This window comes from Taurulus bubalis (assembly GCF_910589615.1).
Source record: "Taurulus bubalis genome assembly, chromosome: 20".
Classification (NCBI taxonomy): domain Eukaryota; kingdom Metazoa; phylum Chordata; class Actinopteri; order Perciformes; family Cottidae; genus Taurulus; species Taurulus bubalis.
In genome coordinates, this window is record NC_136608.1 from 4,132,120 (window position 1) to 4,151,780 (window position 19,661).

The 19,661-nt window shown below is 44.4% G+C and overlaps 2 protein-coding genes across 2 annotated transcripts; one reads left to right on the forward strand and one right to left on the reverse strand.

The window, feature by feature from the left end:
• Positions 1–305: 305 nt before the first annotated feature.
• LOC306752297 (microfibril-associated glycoprotein 4-like) lies at positions 306–8,907 on the forward strand (the record flags this gene model as incomplete). Its single annotated transcript, XM_079236046.1, has 11 exons — positions 306–390; positions 1,578–1,728; positions 2,176–2,222; positions 4,753–4,821; positions 6,078–6,139; positions 6,276–6,350; positions 6,512–6,542; positions 6,673–6,764; positions 7,632–7,749; positions 8,208–8,387; positions 8,609–8,907. 11 exons carry the CDS (start codon positions 306–308, stop codon positions 8,905–8,907), a joined length of 1,209 nt encoding a protein of 402 aa, XP_079092172.1.
• An 801-nt stretch (positions 8,908–9,708) lies between these two features.
• LOC306752298 (NXPE family member 3-like) lies at positions 9,709–13,665 on the reverse strand (the record flags this gene model as incomplete). The annotated part of the gene is made up of 3 exons (XM_079236047.1): positions 9,709–10,262; positions 12,798–13,001; positions 13,650–13,665. The coding sequence occupies 3 exons, from the start codon at positions 13,663–13,665 to the stop codon at positions 9,709–9,711; spliced, it is 774 nt and encodes a 257-aa protein (XP_079092173.1).
• Positions 13,666–19,661: the final 5,996 nt, after the last annotated feature.

A 19,661-nucleotide genomic window follows, 5' to 3' on the forward strand; every position in this document is an offset into this window, starting at 1 on the left:
AGAATCACCTTCTCTCCCTACCCGACTTCTACTGAGGCTTGGAAAAGGCCAAATTTCCTCTGATGCGATTTTTTAAATATAATATGTATATATATATATATATATATATATATATATATATATATATATATATATATATATATAGCTGTGAACATAACAGTCAGGCCTCTTATTTCGGAACAATGACATGTTCAGACGACAGTGAAGCGCCTGTCCTGTCGTTGGATGCGATGCGTATGATATCAGCTAGACCCTCGTCCTCCACAACGTTAACAGGCCTACACGCAGTAGCCATCCATTTAGCTATGGCTGCAATCAGTGTGTTCTTCGTTGAGGTGTCCATGTGTTTCTGTCCTCCATTCTTGTCTGGCTATGACGAGGGGGCGCAGAGTTAGCATCAGCTGTGTGCTTGGCCATCAAGTGGTATTTCAGACTGGATAGGCTACGATGATAGCTCAGTTGACAATGACAAATGGCACATACCACTTTGATCTTATCAAGGGAACCATCGGACAACTTGTTGAAAGTAAACTTTCCATTCATTAGCGCAGTGGTGGGCCGTCAGGGCCTTCTCAGCCTTCTCTGCTGGCCTAAACAGAATCGCAAAGTTATAGCTATTTTATAATTTAATTGTTTTTCACAAATACACTACATATATTATAATTATTTTTCCCTATTAGCTTATTTTCTCATTGTACATCTCCTTATCTTCCTCTGTTGCAAATCCTGCAGTCTTCAGCCTGTAGTGCTGTACAGCTGGTTTGAAGGAGAAGCTTTCATCCAATCAGATTTTTTCTCTCCTGCAGGCATGAAAACGGGTCATGGGTGAAAAAGGTGAGAAGGATTTTACCCCTCTAGGGGGTCCGGGGGCATGCTCCCCCGTAAGAAAAATGTAAACATTCCATATTTTAAAGCATCAACCTGATGCATTTTGAGATGCTTTTTTTGCCAACCTAGGGAGAACTGGAGAAACTTAACTTCAGCCATGAGTCAAAAATTATTATGGCCTCCTTACTAAGTATTATGCGAGCCATTTCATGCCAGCCTGTCACTGGGTCTAACATTTACAGTCAGACCTGCAAACTCATGAGGGGTGAAAAAGGTGACACCAGCGGGGCGGGGGGGCAGTCACTCGTCGAGAAGCTGACAAACTATGATCATTATGGGTTTTAATTCTTCTTTTGTCGATACCCAAGTGTACATATACATTATATATATATATATATATATATATATATATATATATATATATATATATATATATATATATATATATATATATATACACACACACACACATATACACACACACACACACTCTACCGTTCAAAAGTTTGGGGTCGCCCAGACAAATGTTCAGTTTCTTCGCAATTTCTCGCATGGAATAGTCTTAATTTCTAAGAACAAGAACAGACTGGCGAGTTTCACATGAAAGTTCTCTTTTTCTGGCCATTTTCAGAGTATAATGGAACCCACACATGTAATGCTATGCATAGGAAGGCCAGTTGTAAAGCTTCTCTCACCAGCATAACTTGCCTCCTTGCCTCCATAAAGGCTGTCGTTCTGTGGACTCACAGAGAAAGGCTGCACTTATTTGGCTTCAGCGCTGAGCGCCAACCCTTCTCGCCTGAGGCAGCTGGACCTCAGCTACAACTACCTGCAGGACTCCGGCGTGAAGCTCATCTCTGTTCATTTGAACGACCCGCTCTGTAAACTGGATAAATTAAGGTAAACGATATATCTCTGCGATGTGTCTGTAGGGATTTCTGGTGGCTCGGGGTGTAAATATCTCCATTTGTTGCCTAGTACAATACAATGGAACTAAAATGCCAAGAAAATTGATTCAAGAAAATTACTGTAAATATAGGAAGCGAGACCACGTGTCTTGTCAAATGGGAATTTCTTCAAATAAGCAACACGTCTTGTGGTTTAAAGTTTCATTTAAAGTTCCTTTTTTCTGCAGAAGACAAGCGCTTGAGCTGCACAAATGATACATTGCATGGAACAGAAAGCGCATCATACAGAGGAAGCAAAGTTTAACATGTCCACATGTTTTACAACATGTGAAACATAAAGTATATGTAGAATTTTGGTAGAAAAGCCAGACATAAATAATCATAAAACCTCATAATGTATCTATTAATATGTTTAAACTGTATATTCTCCTGTCTACAGAGTGGACTATAATGCAGAGTGCGACTTGAAATCAACACTGAAAAACCGTGAGTGCAGTATTTTCTATTTATATTATTTTCCTTCACTTTACATTTTTGCCAAACAGTAACAATCTGTAATGTGGGCAGAAGACGATACTCAAAAGCCTTGTAGTTGTTGGCAGCAGCAGACTCAGGATCAGTTTTTGTACCTGCAACGCACAGCTGTGTAAGATGCTGTAACTGGACTCTTACACAAAAACAAAACCTACCACATGTATTTAGGTAATGCATGACTTCAGCGGTTTTAAAACTGAATCAAGCCTCTAATGCCGTGTTCACACCGGACGCGACGCGAATTTGCGGCGCGACCAGTTTACATGTAAAGTCAATCCACAGACACGCTGCAGCGCGAATTTGCGAATTTGCGGCGAGATAGACGCGTTGGAGGCGGCGCGAACAGAACGTTTGACCTGGGGCGAACAGAGCGAAGGACGCAGCGCGAATTCGCGTGAGTTGAATTATCCCAACTCTGGCGGAGAAATCGCGTGACGCAAAGTTGCGGCAGCCAATCAGCGTTGAGAATCAGCGTTGAGAAGCTCCGCCCGTCACCACCGCCGTCTCCCCGTTTCTGAATGAAACTGCTGCTGCTCCGCCTGAACCAGCGCTGACAGCGGCTTCATTGAGACGCTGTTGTGGGACTATGGATAATAGTATGAACCCAGACACCATGGAGTTTGATGTTCCGACATATGTGGAGTTTACACAACAAGTATAAAGCAGAACTGGTGGTTATTTCCATGGTGGATGGCATAATCTGTATCGTTTTACGGAGATACGCGAGACGCTGTTCCTGGAGGAGTCGGTGAAATTCACCGAGCTGTGTGCGGCAACGGATGATGTTATGAACCCAAATACGAGGGCGTTTCATGTTCCGACATGTTTGGGACTTCCACAACAAGTATAAAGCAGAACTAGTGGTTATTTATTCCATGGTCGATAGCGGAAATGAAAGCTTCGTCGCTTGTCTCTCACAGAGGCAAGCAACAGAGCTAAGCCACGCCCCTTTGGTCGCGCCGAGAATTCGCGTTTGGTGTGAACACCCTCTTTCTACTCGCGCGAGTAAACTTCCGCGTTGGACGCGGCGCTGCAAATTTGCGTCGCGTCCGGTGTGAACACGGCATAAGAGTTATTCTTACATTTAAAATGTAAAACCTTCTACTTCAAATGGTGAAGTTTAGTTCTGAATCATGTCTTCTCTCTGAGTTTAATTGTAGTTTCCGTCTTGTTTTGATTGTTTGCACATATACTGTATATGTGACATGTGCGTGATGCAATATTTCAGCCCGTCCACTTGCTTTTTGCTTGAGCTATTATCATTTGTCCAACAGATGGCAGGATAGAGATATATATTTGTACAACTGACGTGTGGGTTATGTAAGTTATGTAGTTTCTTTCTTTCTCTCTCCGCCTCATTTCCGTTGCTTGCGTCTGTCTGTCTGTGTCTACTTGTTTGAATTAGACATTCATATTTTAATATGTTGGGTAATTGTCTGTTAACATGAAATGCATTACCAAAGCCTATGAGAACAATAATAGTAGGGGTCCTGAGACAAAATCTAGTTTTAATGGCCTTTAATACTTCAGATCGGGGCCTCCTATGAGTTAATACGGCTCTGGGATCTCATCATTGCTGTGGAATAAAACCATATTGGTGTTTTGTACAGATGCATGTTCGCTGACATTGGACACAAACACAGCTGCCAGGTCTCTGTTTCTGTACGACGGTGGAAAGCAGGTGACGTGGGTCAGGAAGGCTCAGCAGTACCCAGATCACCCTGAGAGGTCTCCCAGGTGCTGTGTCGCCAAGGCCTCTTGGCGACACAGCTCTGTTAGGCTGTACTTTAGCTTTAGGCTCAATGCTCATGGAGCAGGCTAAATCACACACAAGACTTTAGGTGATATTTTTTGTGGGATCGTCATTGTCTTCCGATTTCTTCCTGTAATCTTTTGAATATAAGTAAATAAAAACTTGGCTTCCAGGAAAGGAAATGGTTTTCAATTTACTGAAATAAACTGGTCTAAATATTGTACCAGTTTTGCACCAACATGGCACCAATATGGCACCAATATGGCACCAATATAGCAGTATCCATGAGCAGGACTGCTGCTCCAAACTAACCTGAGCTGTCCCTCTGACTCATTCTCAATGCTGTCCATCCGTGTCACTCCCAACTAAAATCTAAGCATCTTCAAATTCCCCCACCTTCAGCACCGCCTGAATCTAGTCTTTTGTCAGTACCACCGCCTCCACCCCATGCAACATAGCTGTTCTCACTCCTATCCTGGAAACCTTCCCTTTCACTTCTGCCGGTACCCTTCTGTCACAAATCACTCCTGACACTCTTCTTACTTTCTTGGCAGTCCCTCCAATTGTCAAGACATTTCACTCAAAATCACAAATGTCAACCTAATGGCGGCATTCTAGGAAAAATCAGAGGATCATCAAAGTCACTAGTATACACCACCTGGGTACCATGAATGTACAAAATATGGGGCCAATCCATCCTGCGGTGTTTGGTCCCGTGCTGTTTTGCAGGTATGGGGAGATGGTGGGTGATTGGGGGTGGGGGCGGACTGGCCATGGGGGACGCCGGGGAGATGCCCGGTAGGCCGACGGCGTTGGGCCGGCCAGGAATATATTCTACGGCACACAGAACACGTTAAATATACTCTAATACATGTCACTGATCACTGAGATTTATACTACTCCTCGCGTCTGTACACACACTCATGGTTTCCACACCCAGCATGCAACACTACTGATCGCGATCTGTATTCACACTCATGGTTTCGATGTTAATTGCAGGTTTTCAGAGCTTTTTGGCGATTTCAGGATATTCTGCCTTTAATTTAATCCAGAACACCGGCACTTCAGCAGAGTTGAAACGTACATTTAAGTTTCATTTTTGGGCTAACGTTATCACGTAGCCTCTTGACATGTGTCAAAAGAGGCTCAGATGCACAGACGAATGTATCCGGTCATTCTTCAAAATAAAACATATTTTTCGATTATTATTATTATTTATTTTTTTCATTCTTTCTGTGCGGCCCGGTACCAAGGGGACCTTGCATCAATTGCTCGTAGACGAAGCCGTTTTTTAGCGTGATTCGACAGCATGGCACCAAAGCGTTAATCCTTTAAAAGGACTATACTGATATTGTTTTTATTACCATGTGACTATAATGTACCTGGGTCGGCAGAGTTAGTTTAGGTTCTGTGACTTAACTTATTGTTTTGTCATGCACCTTCAACACCCCTTCACCCCCCCCCCCCCACACACACACACACACACACACCGCTACTGATACCACTGATGTTCACACCCCATCATATATTCTGTTCGACAATATAGTTCATACTAATTAGACCCTCTGATTCCAGTTTCTTTATTGTGTGGTCTTTCTCTGCTGACGTTTATTCCTTTAGGCTCTGTAGTTATATATAACCATCTGATACTAGCCCAGAGTTAAGCATAGTCATCTAGCAAACTATACCTACCTTGGAGTGTTTCAATAGCCGGTATCGTGGAGCCAAATGTTATTAAAAAAAACATATATGATGTGATCTCTTTGTAATCGTCCAAAATAATGTTAAGTGTATGGGTATATTTCCAAGTAAGCCACTGACTGGTGGATACGTGCGATGCATTGACTGGGCAGCGCGCCGTAATGAGTGGGCCGGTCTGACAGTAACTCCCGGGCCACTTTTTTCCCCCAGTCCGCCCATGATTGGGAGTGTGTAATTTCCTAAGTGGGCGCTGACTGTATCGAACTTCAACAATACGGCAGGTATATCCAGTTTGAGTCCGCCTCAGACTGTTGTTTGGCTGAAGTAACAAGATGACTGGGTCTGTTGTTCAGACTTTGCTCCTGCTCAGTCTGCACGACAGCACATGACGGCAATTATCATAAACATGAAGGAGGTGTGGTAGTTTAGTTGTTTGGAAAAGGTGCAACTGCTTTGGAATTTGAGCTGGCATACAAGGTTTATCCAACACACAGGTCAGTGCTAGAAAGAACACTTACAGGTTTTAAAAAGAGATTCTCTTTTAAACGCAGGTCAAAATGAAGAGTCTGGTCGGGTATTGTGTGCTCATCTCGGTGTTTCTTTTGAGCTGCACTGGACAGGCTGAGGTAATACACCTACATGATATCTCTTCCTCCCTGCATTGTCTTCCTCCTCTTTTGTCTTTAACATGTTTCAGACAAGCTGCTCAATTCTCACACTCTGGCTTTACCTTCCCTATTTTTAAGTCTATATAATCTATATAAAACTGTTTCTCTGATTTTGCTAGAAGAAACACCGGAAGTGTATTTCGCCTCAAGGTACGGTGAACGTGATTCTCGCCTCACATTTTCATGCAATGCACACATTTTGGAAGGTCGTGTATATTCAGATTTCATGATGTTCCTCCTCTTGTTTTTCTCTTGTTTTTCTCTTCTCTTGTTCCCTCAGGCACAGACTGCTCACAGATTAAGACTCTCTCACCACAAGCGTCCAGTGGGGTTTATTGGATCCAGCCTTCTGGAGTCAAGGACCCGTTCAAGGTATAACAAAAGACCCCGAACCTGAGATGTAATGTACATAGCAAGGCTTGACTGTCATTAACCATTCGCTAAGCCACACCCCCTTAGTTACTTCTTTGTAGCAACGCTTGTCCTTACCAATACAGAATCTTAAATCATACAGCTCTTTTCTGTTGTGTAGTGTAATAAAAATGAAATCCTTTACATGACTGATTTTAATAATAAACAGTGCTGTCAGATTTTGTAAAGAAAAAAATATAGAGAATGCAAAGTCTTTTCCAAACCCCTGTGGAAGACATGTCGGTCTTTAGGTAGTGTACAAAAAGCCTGGCACATGTTTCATTTATTATTTTTAACATACTGCATGTTACATTACGTTTCATTTAGCTGACGCTTTTATCCAAAGCCACTTACAATAAGTGCATTCAACCATGAGTACAAACTCAGAACAATAAGAATCAAGAAAGTACAAGTTCTGCAAGAAAGCAAAACCACAAAGTGCTCTCAGTAAGAACCATTTAAGTGCTACTTTCTTTATTCAAAGTATAGTCGGAAAATATGTTTTTTTAGTTTAGGGAGGAAGATGTAGAGGTTTTCTGCTGTCCTGATGTCAATGGAGAGCTCATTCCACCATTGAAGAGCCAGGATAGCAAACAGTCGTGATTTTGTTGAGTGTTTAGCTTGCAGTGACAGAGTTACAAGCCGATTGGCAGAAGCCGAGCGGAGTGAACAAGCTGGGATGTACGGATTTCCTGGATGTAGATTAGACCCGATTTGTTCGCAGCAAGTACCAACGTTTTGAAGTGGATGCGGGCGGCCATTGGTAACCAGTGGGCGTGGAGGAGCGGAGTAGTGTGAGTGAATTTGTTTACTGGACTACCTGCTCAGGTGTTCTGTGAAATGCGTCAAGACGGCGGCTGGACGGTGTTTCAGAGGCGCAGTGGAGCAGCGGTTTCCTTCAACAGGAAATGGGCAGCATACAAAAAGGGTTTTGGAAATTTAACAAGTAAGTAAAGAATATAAAACTGGTTGCGTTTGTTCAGGGATGTGACGATAAATCAAACTTGTAATGAACTGTGACACGCCTTACTTAGTACACAGGGAATGTACATATCCCAGAATGCAGATGAACAGACAGGATTTGGAATTCAATTAGCTGTTAAGGTGAAACAAGAATGAACAGATGTTTTTATTCCTTATTGACATCAGCCGGAGACAGACTCTTTTGCCACATGCTCTCCTGTGTTTAGAAATGTAAACACAATTTACACATTTTCGACCACACATATATGTATGCAAATCAGGCTGTGGTGCCAACTACTCCTAGAGTAAAAGCATTGTGTGAACTTCAGAAATTGCAATCTTGAACTTTCAAAACCCTGCATCCTGCAGCATTGACAACTCAAAGCAACGTTGTATCGGAAAAAACTGAATGATCTCCTTGTGCTTTGTCGATTCCCTTAGAGGACCACTGGCTGGGTCTGATGAGGGTTTCCTCTCTGACCAAGACCAAGACCTGGACCCTGATGGTCGACCTGTTCGACCACGACGGTGTCACTGCTTTCGCAGAGTACAGAAACTTCAGGTTGGGCAGTGAAAAAGCAGCTTTCAAACTGCATGTCGGAGACTACAATGGAGATGCAGGTACTGCCGGCTTTTGGTCATCTTTACCCTCTGCTTTTTTAGTGATACACACATTTTCATCCCATTTACTTCACTTCCATTTATGCTGGTTGGACAATCTTTTGCCTCATCTTGTAACTGCCACATGTGGTCACAGTAGCCACTGTTCCGTAAACGTTGCATTTCAAAAGGCACCTACTGAATCCTGAACTTGCTGAAACGGTTTCCAACTTTGTCCACAGGTGATGCCATCCGTGGTGCCTATTCAGGCATTGACCAGAACGGCTTCGGCTTCAGCACCACCGACCGCGACAACGACGGCTGCTCCCCATGCATCTTTGGTGACATTGCTCAAAGGGCTTGTACCTCTTCAGACGGTGGGGGCTGGTGGTACAGCAGCTGCGGCTCTGCCGGCCTGAACGGAGACTGGCATCCTAATGGTGACCACATCGGTTGGGCGTCAGGCCTCCACTGGCATACCTGGAAAGCTCCTGCGCCGTACTCCCTGAAGGCCACCAGAATGATGATCAAGTCTGTGTGAGCGGAGCCAACCCACACTTAACTTCATACTGGCTTTTCTAGTCGCACATCTAAGCTGGTAATACATTTAAGCAATAGGACTTTCTTTTCCATGTGCAAATCAGTTCTCGTTTTAAGATCCTGGGCCCACTGGTTATTTCACACTTCCAGAGTGTTGCTGCCTTTGCAGATTGATTATTGTTGATGGTTTCAAATTTCTTCATGTCAACACGGGAGGAAGACATGTTAACTGGTGAATGACGTCATTATTGAGGTTAATGAAAGTCCACAAACAGAGCACAGTTTGGAAAGGCTAAGTGCATTTATTCTATTGTAAAACACCTGCGTTTGAAGACATACATATTCAATAAACATATTTGTTTGCAGAACCCTTGATCTGTCTATTTATTTAAATTCCTGACAGAAAATCACTCTATTTGATTAACAATGAGTACACTTCATTACTACATGAGGACCTTTCTTTCAATCAAAACCCTTATAATCTGTATATCAAAAATTGACATCATGTTAAATTTGATTGTTACATTATGAAAATAATCTTTGTTTCTGTTGTTTTGAGCCATGAAACCCATTCATTCCTTTTGAAAGTGCCTGCCGTTTGTCATGGGACATTTTATATATTATGCATTGTATATAATCATATAAATAAATAGTGTAGAGTGTACTCTAGACTATCAAAGCTTGCCATATGTGACTGTGTTTCATGCAGAAGTTGCCTCACTGCATCTATATCCTCTTTTCTGTCTTTGAAAAACAATCAAAGGAAAGTGTTCCCCATTCCTCTCCCCCAAGACACAAACATCTAGCCGCCCTTTTGGGGACATATATAGGACAAGAGATGGTTTATCATATTCTTAATAATGGGAGGTGGTGGGTGGAGGTCATGCGGCAGGTGGTGGGCCAGGGTCATCTCCCAGGCATCGATCAGATGAACATTCAGTCCTTTGAACACGGCTCTGAGCACCTTGTTACACTGCAGTGAGTGCCAGTCACTGTTGCTTATCGCCACAGGAAGCGTCAAAACTTTGGGGTTCCCCGTCCGGATGATGACCAGCGTGCCTGGAGCCCTGTCCAGCAGCCGCACCACTGCCCTGCAGATGCTCTGTAGCCTCCTGATGTAGATCTCCATGGGGAAAGTGCCGAAGTGAGCCCAGATGCCAAAAACTACGACAGTGTTGGGGCCTCCGATTAAGCCATCTAGCTCATTGGCAATGTAACGAAGCTCGCTGGTTGAGACGGGGACAATCCGAATGGGAGGGCCGTGGAAGCGGGACGTCACCAAGATGTTGTTTGTATAGTCCAATAAGATGTAAGGTCCAGCTTTTTTTGGGCTGTGCAGGTCAAACTCCTGAAGACCTGAAAGTATGACAAGGTAGCATATTAGGCTGCAGTGGGAACAAAACCAAACTGTTGCCAGAACTCACTGTGGATCAGCTACCTGGTAGAGCTGCATTGAGGAATTGGCGAACTGTGAGGCCACTTAGTGCTCGCCACACACCCTGGTAGTAATAACCAGAGGGTCCAGATGTCACATTGCTGCTCTTCCCCTTCAGCTGACCTGAGAGGAAGTTTAAAGAATAAGACCAACACCAAGCTATATAGTAGAATCTCTTATGTTTTATCCTTACTCCTGAGAGACTAGAAACACTGCTAAAAGCTGAAAGTTCTTAAACTTTTAGCCTCATGCTCCATGCTCCTAGCACTCTTTTGAAATTGGGCTGAATACTGTTCAGAAGAATGCTACCCGGAAGAATGTAGTAAGCTTTTTCCTGATCTTTCTCTTACTTTTCTTTGTATGTAAACTCGTATGAGTGAGCCACAACAGATATAAAAGGACCTGCTAAAGTCAAGGGATGGTGAAGAATAAAGATTGATGTTATTGCTGTGTCATCTGAGGTTCACAATGTCACTGAAATAAAGAAAAAAGAGTTCCATATGAAAAACATCTCCCCACAGCGAGGCCATGGATGACTGCAACAGGAGGGAGTCTTAGTTTTATTTTAGATCTTTGGTTGCATATTTGAGGTATTTGCCATACTCAAAAACTCACCAAATGTTGCACACTTGTCAGGCCTGGTGAAAATAGAGGTATGATGTAGGTGTCATATTTGTGTTTAAAAAAATGCGCCCTCTAGAAGTTGGACCCAGAATGTCCATCACCACCTGCTCTATAAAAAAGACTGTCAGACCACTAAACTCCGCCTACTTAGATTTTCCACCATTTTGAATTTTGTGAAAAACACATTGTTGTGAACTAGTCCTACATGCTTGGTCCGATTCATATCAAACTTGCTGTGGTCATTAAGCTTTTTGATATCTCATTGCGTTGAAGAGGTAACGACAAATTTTTTCATGTTAACTGGTCGATGACGTCATTATTGAGGTTAATGAAAGTCCACAAACAGATCACAGTTTGGAAAGGCTAAGTGCATTTATTCTATTGTAAAACACCTGCGTATAAAGACATACATATTCAAAAAACATATTTGTTTGCAGAAACCTTGATCTGTCTATTTCTTTAAATTCCTGACAGAAAATCACTCCATTTGATTAACAATGAGTACACTTCATTACTACATGAAGACCTTTCTGTAAATCAAATACCCTTATAATCTGTATATCAAAAGCTGACATGTTAAATTTGATTGTTACATTATGAAAATAATCTTTGTTTCTGTTTTTAAACCATAAAACCCATTCATTCCTTTTGAAAGTGCCTGCCCTTTGTCATTGGACATTTTATATATTATGTATTGTATATTCTCCTATAAATAAATAGTGTACTCTAGACTATCAAAGCTTGCCATATGTGACTGTTTCATGCAGAAGTTGCCTCACTGCATCCATATCCTCTTTTCTGTCTTTGAATAACAATCAAAGGAAAGTGTTCCCCATTCCTCTCCCCCAAGACACAAACATCTAGCCACCCTTTTGGGGACATATATAGGACAAGAGATGGTTTACCATATTCTTAATAATGGGAGGTGGTGGGTGGAGGTCATGCGGCAGGTGGTGGGCCAGGGTCATCTCCCAGGCATCGATCAGATGAACATTCAGTCCTTTGAACACGATTCTGAGCACCTTGTTACACTGCAGTGAGTGCCAGTCACTGTTGCTTATCGCCACAGGAAGCGTCAAAACTTTGGGGTTTCCCAGCGGATGACGACCAGCGTGCCTGGAGCCCTGTCCAGCAGCCGCACCACTGCCCTGCGGATGCTCTGTAGCCTTCTGATGTATATCTCCATGGGGAAAGTGCCGAAGTGAGCCCAGACGCCAAAAACTACGACAGTGTTGGGGCCTCCGATTAAGCCATCTAGCTCATTGGCAATTGTTAATGCGTGCTAATTATTGGATGCCTGGTGTAGCCTCCAGAAGAACTCAGTTCAACAACTTCTCTCGTTCTCTATATTTATTTACTAAATGATCACAAGCAAAGTAGTCAGCGCTGCAATTGCAAAAGCAGTGAGTGGTACAGCCAACACGCAGGTTGTGAGTGTTGAAGTGTGCAGGCGTGTGACTGACTTCCCTTGAGAACTGGACCTTTCATAGACACAACCAACTCCAGCTGCATAGCTGTGTTATACTGACCTCGCTGACCTGAACTTTAATAGGCATGAAGAGTAATGGAGAATATCTGCAGAATATAAGGATTTATATTATCACAATGTAACGAAGCTCGCTGGTTGAGACGGGGACAATCCGGATGGGAGGGCCGTGGAAGCGGGACATCACCAAGATGTTGTTTGCATAGTCCAATAAGATGTAAGGTCCAGCTTTTTTTGGGCTGTGCAGGTCAAACTCCTGAAGACCTGAAATTATGACAGGGGAACATATTAAGCTGCAGTGGGAACAAAACCAAACGGTTGCTAGAAATCACTGTGGATCAGCTACCTGGTAGAGCTGCATTGAGGAATTCAAACCACTGCCTGACGGTGGAGTCTCCATACATGTGGACTGTCTTGCCTTTCAGACACTCAGTGATGGAAGACTCGTTGAATTGGCGAACTGTGATGCCACTTATTGCTCGCCACACACCCTGGTAGTAATAACCAGAGGGTCCAGATGTCACATTGCTGCTCTTCACCTTCACCTGACCTGAGAGGAAGTTTAAAGAATAAGACCAACACCAAGCTATATAGTATAACCTATTGTGTTTTATCCTTACTCCTGAGAGACTAGAAACACTGCTAAAAGCTGGAAGTTCTTAAACTTTTAGCCTCATGCTCCATGCTCCTAGCACTCTTTTGAAATTGGGCTGAAAACTGTTCAGAAGAATGCTACCCGGAAGAATGTAGTAAGCTTTTTCCTGATCTTTCTCTTACTTTTCTTTGTATGTAAACTTGTATGAGTGAGCCACAACAGATATAAAAGGACCTGCTAAAGTCAAGGGATGGTGAAGAATAAAGATTGATGTTATTGCTGTGTCATCTGAGGTTCACAATGTCACTGAAATAAAGAAAAAAGAGTTCCATATGAAAAACATCTCCCCACAGCGAGGCCATGGATGACTGCAACAGGAGGGAGTCTTAGTTTTATTTTAGATCTTTGGTTGCATATTTGAGGTATTTGCCATACTCAAAAACTCACCAAATGTTGCACACTTGTCAGGCCTGGTGAAAATAGAGGTATGATGTAGGTGTCATATTTGTGTTTAAAAAAATGCGCCCTCTAGAAGTTGGACCCAGAATGTCCATCACCACCTGCTCTATAAAAAAGACTGTCAGACCACTAAACTCCGCCTACTTAGATTTTCCACCATTTTGAATTTTGTGAAAAACGCATTAATGTGAACTAGTCCTACATGCTTGGTCCGATTCATATCAAACTTGCTGTGGTCATTAAGCTTTTTGATATCTCATTGTGTTGAGGAGGTAACGACAAATTAATCTCTTAGGGGCGTGTCTTGTTTTTTAATACTCATAACTTCCAAACTATTTGGACTAACGATTCCAAATGTGCAGCATATGTGTACATTGCATCTCGTAACATGCACAAAAATCCATCCATCCATCCATTATCAGCCGCTTATCCGGGGTCGGGTCGCGGTGGCAGCAGGTTCAGCAGGCCGACCCAGGCTTCCCTCTAACCCGCAACACTTTCCAGCTCATTCTGGGGGATCCCGAGGCGTTCCAAGGCCAGCAGGGATATAGAATCCCTCCAGCGTGTCCTCGGTCTTCCCCGGGGTCTCCTACCAGTTGGGCGTGCCTGGAAAACCTCTAATGGGAGGCGTCCAGGAGGCATCCTGACTAGATGCCCGAACCACCTGAGCTGACTCCTTTCGACACGAAGGAGCAGCGACTCGACTCCAAGCTCCCCCCTGATGTCCGAGCTCCTCACCCTATCTCTAAGGGTGAGCCCGGTCACCCTGCGGAGGAAGCTCATTTCGGCCGCTTGTATCCGAGACCTCGTTCTTTCGGTCACGACCCAGAGTTCGTGACCATAGGTGAGGGTTGGAACATAGACCGACCAGTAAATGGAGAGCTTCGCCTTCCGGCTCAGCTCCCTCTTCACCAGGACGGACCGGTACAGCGCCTGTTTTATTGCTGCAGCCGCACCGATCCGTCTGTCGATCTCCCGCTCCACCTTGCCCTCACTCGTGAACAAGACCCCGAGATACTTGAACTCCTTTGCTTGGGGTAGGCAGTTTGTCCCCACCTGGAGGGAGCAATCCACTGGTTTCCGGCAGAGCACCATGGCCTCAGATTTGGAGGTGCTAACTCTCATCCCTGCCGCTTCACACTCGGCTGCAAAACGCCCCAGTGAATGCTGGAAGTCACAGTCCGAGGAGGCAAACAGGACCACATCATCCGCGAACAGCAGAGAGGCGATCCCGAGACTCCCGAACCGGATCCTCTCCGCCCCCTGGCTGCGCCTAGATATCCTGTCCATGAAGGTCACGAACAGGACCGGTGATAAAGGGCAGCCCTGGCGGAGGCCAACACCCACCGGGAACGTGTCTGACTTACTACCGAGGATACGGACACAGCTCCTACTGCAGGCGTACAAAGACCGGATAGCCCGTGCCAACGGGTCCGGCACCCCATACTCCCGCAGCACCCCCCACAAAAACCCCCGAGGGACCCGGTCGAAAGCCTTCTCCAAGTCCACAAAGCACATGTAGACTGGTTGGGCAAACTCCCAGGATCCCTCCAGTAGTCTTGCAAGGGTAAAGAGCTGGTCCACTGTTCCACGACCGGGACGGAATCCGCACTGCTCGTCTTGAATCCGAGGTTCGACAAGCGGTCGGAGCCTCCTTTCCAGCACCCTGGCATAAGCTTTTCCCGGGAGGCTGAGCAGTGTGATGCCACGATAGTTTGAGCACACTCTCCGGTCCCCTTTCTTGAAGATGGGAACCACCACCCCGGTCTGCCAGTCCATGGGCACTGTTCCCGACCCCCATGCGACACTGAAAAGGCGTGTCAACCAAGACAGCCCAATAATGTCTAGCGCTTTCAGCATCTCAGGGCGGATCTCATCCACCCCTGGCGCCTTGCCACCAAGGAGCTTTTTGACTACCTTAGCGACCTCTGCCAGGGATATGGGAGAAACCACCCCAAAGTCTTCCGGCGCTGCCCCCTCTCCGGGGGACATGTTGGCCGGGTTTAGGAGTTCCTCAAAGTGCTCTTTCCACCGCCCGACGATGTCCCCAGTCCGGGTCAGCAGTTCCCCCCCCCTGCTGAGAACAGCCTGGGGTAGCCCCTGCTTTCCCTTCCTGAGCCGTCGGATGGTTTGACAGAACTTCCTTGAGGCCAACCGAAAGTCCTTCTCCATGGCCTCCCCGAACTCCTCCCATGCCCGAGTTTTAGCATCCGCGACCATCGCAGCTGCAGCCCTTCTGGCCTGCCGGTACCCGTCAGCTGCTTCAGGAGACCCCTGGGCCAGCCAGGCCCAAAAGGCCTCCTTCTTCAGTTTGACGGCTTCCCTCACCCCTGGTGTCCACCACCGGGTTCTCGGGTTGCCGCCACGACAGGCACCGATGACCTTCCGGCCACAGCTCCGAGCAGCCGCGTCCACGATAGAGGCTTTGAACATGGTCCACTCGGGTTCCATGTCCCCAGCCTCCCTCGGGATTTGTGAGAAGTTCTTCCGGAGGTGGGAGTTGAAGACCTCCCGGACAGGATCCTCCGCCAGACGTTCCCAGTTCACCCTCACTACACGTTTGGGCTTGCCAGATCTCTCTAACCGACTCCCCCGCCATCTGATCCAACTCACCACCAGGTGGTGATCAGTTGACAACTCTGCTCCTCTCTTCACCCGAGTGTCCAAGACATACGGCCGCAGATCAAATGATACGACTACAAAGTCAATCATTAATCTCCGGCCTAAGGTGTTCTGGTACCAGGTACACTTATGAGCCACCTTATGCTTGAACATGGTGTTCGTTATGGACAAACTGTGGCTAGCACAGAAGTCCAACAACAAAACGCCATTCGGGTTCAGATCGGGCAAGCCGTTCCTCCCAATCACGCCCCGCCAGGTTTCTCTGTCATTGCCCACGTGAGCGTTGAAGTCTCCCAGGAGAACTATGGAGTCGGCAGGCGGCGCCCTTTCCAGGACCCCTCCCACCGACTCCAAGAAGGCCGGATACTCCGAACTGCTGTTCGGAAAAAAGGACAAAGTCCAACCCTTCTCCAGGAGCTTGGTTCCAGAGCCCATGCTGTGCGTGGAGGTGAGCCCAACTAAATCTAGCTGGTACCGCTCCACCTCCCGCACCAGCTCCGGCTCTTTCCCCGCTAGCGAGGTGACGTTCCACGTCCCTAGAGCTAGTCTATGCTGCCAGCGATCGGCTCGCCCAGGTCTCCCAAGACCTGTTTGCCTTGGGAGACCCTACCAGGGGCTGACGCCCCGGACAACATAGCTCCCAGGATCACTGAGCCACTCAAACTCCTCCACCACGTTAAGGTGACGATTCATTGGAGGAGAGCCCAATAAATTGCACAAACAAAAATGTTTGTGCAATTTAAAGACTAGGGGGCGCTACAGTAATTCAGACATTTTCTACCTTTTTGTTATTTCTCGCCATTTTCAGCGTTTGTACTTTTACGAACTGATCCTACAATATTCTGTTCAAGGATGATCTCAAACCCTTATGATGAAAAGTTGTGCTAATTGCGTGCATTCGGTGAACGGCATCGGATTTATATGCAATTTACATGACGTGGTCTACACTTCACGTAGAGAAACATGATGCATGTGTATGTTCACATTGTCATAGTAGTGAAGTTACTTTTCAAATGCAGTAACTAGTAAAGTAATCTAGTTCAAATTTTCAGAAGTAACGTGTAACTAGTTACTTTTTCTGAGTAACTACCCCAACACTGATCATAGCTACTCACTAGCTACATCATATAACTACATCATAGCTACTCACCAGCTACATCATATAACTACATCATAGCTGCTCACTAGCTACATCATATAACTACATCATAGCTACACACTAGCTACATCATATAACTACATCTTAGCTACTCACTAGCCACATTATATAACTACATCATAGCTATATCATATAACTACATCATAGCTACTCACTAGCTACATCATATAACTACATCATAGCTACTCACTAGCTACATCATATAACTACATCATAGCTACTCACTAGCTACATCACATAACTACATCATAGCTACTCACTAGCTACATCATAGCTACTGTACATTATAGCTACATCATAGTTACTCACAAGCTACATGATAGCTACTTCATAGTTACTCACAAGCTATATTACAGCTACATCATAGCTACATCATAGTTACTCACAAGCTACATTACAGCTACATCATAGCTACATCATAGTTACTCACAAGCTACATTACAGCTACATCATAACTACATCATAGTTACTCACAAGCTACATTACAGCTACATCATAGTTACTCACAAGCTACATCACAGCTACATCATAGCTACATCATAACTACATCATAGTTACTCACAAGCTACATTACAGCTACATCATAGCTACATCATAGTTACTCACAAGCTACATTACAGCTACAGCTACATCATAGTTACATCATAGTTACTCACAAACTACATTACAGCTACATCATAACTACATCATAGTTACTCACAAGCTACATTACAGCTACAGCTACATCATAGTTACATCATAGTTACTCACAAACTACATTACAGCTACATCATAGCTACATCATAGTTACTCACAAGCTACATTACAGCTACAGCTACATCATAGTTACATCATAGTTACTCACAAACTACATTACAGCTACATCATAACTACATCATAGTTAGTAACTTAGCAGCTTTGCTGCTGCAGCCTTTCTGCAATTAGTTTACTGCACACTACGCAGTCAGCCTGCTTACCTACAGCTTGGCAATGGACACATGTAAATGGCTTATAGAGAAGGATACATGCAAAGGATATGTAAATGTTTTTATTCTAACTTTCATATGGCAATTTCACATCATCAATTTTTTTTATCAGTTTTCTTTTTAACATTTAAACATTTCATGATTAAAATAGAAATGCATAGAACAATGTGTATTTGTTGTGCTTTATTTATTTGATTTGTTTCAATTTAGAGATTTTAAGTATGTCATACATCACACAAATCTACAAAGCCCATGCTTATAAAATAAAATGTTAGAGGCTGTATAGAGGGATGCTGTATGTAAAAACACACCTTTGCTAGTCCTAGCAAGAGAGCTAGTTTTCGGGAATTGAAAAGTTACTGCCTCAACAGCAAAGTTATTTGCATCATAAAATCCACTGGAGCCAGATATTACAATTTGGGAGACCATATCAGATAACTAATGGAGCTATAGCGTACGTTCAGTCGGAAAACCATACTCTTGCAAGATCGTAATTTTTTTCTTATACATCTACCTACTCTTCACACTCACTCATTATGAATTTGCTGTCATGGTTCAGGGCTGTCAATCATGACACCAGCTGTTTAGATCGGCTGGTCTCCTCTGCACAGCCACACAATGACATCGTCATCGTGATGCTGTCTCTTTTTAAATATGACAGTCTCTCTTCCTTTAGTTTAGGCACCCCTCCTCACACATAACCCCTACATAAACATTCAAATCACTGCTGTGAGAGATTTAAAAAAAGTCTGAGATGATTCAATTCAATTCAGTTCATTTTGTATAGCCCAAAATCACAAATTACAAATTTGCCTCGGAGGGCTTTACAGTCTGTACACATACATCCCTGTCCTAGGACCACATATTAAATTAGGAAAAACTCCGCCCAAAAAAGAGAAAAAAACATTTCATGGGGAAAAGAGGAAGAAACCTTCAGGAGAGCAACAGAGGAGGATCCCTCTCCCCGGATGGAGAAGCAATATATGTTGTGTACATATTGAACAACGTAACAGAGTTGCAGCACCTTCCATGAATATGACAGAAATTATTTGTATAATGAGTAGTAGGCATGGACCACGATCCAGATAATCACGATCCATGAAGCAGAAGGAGAGAGGAGGGGCATCAGCAGGGCCAGACAGCCACGATCCAAAGCACAGAGGCTCCATGGAAGAAGTATAGTTATTAATGTGCTTTGAAGAGACATGAATTCATCCAGAAGGAGAGAGAGAAGAGTAGAGAGGAGCTCAATGTATGTCCCAGCAGTCTAGGCCTACAGCAGCATATCTAGGGGCTGGACCAGGGCAAACCTGAGAAGTACAAGCGCTATTAAAGAAGAAAGCCTCCAACCTACTCTTAACTGAGGTGACCGTGTCTGCCCCCCGGATTGAAGTGGAAGCTAGTTCCACA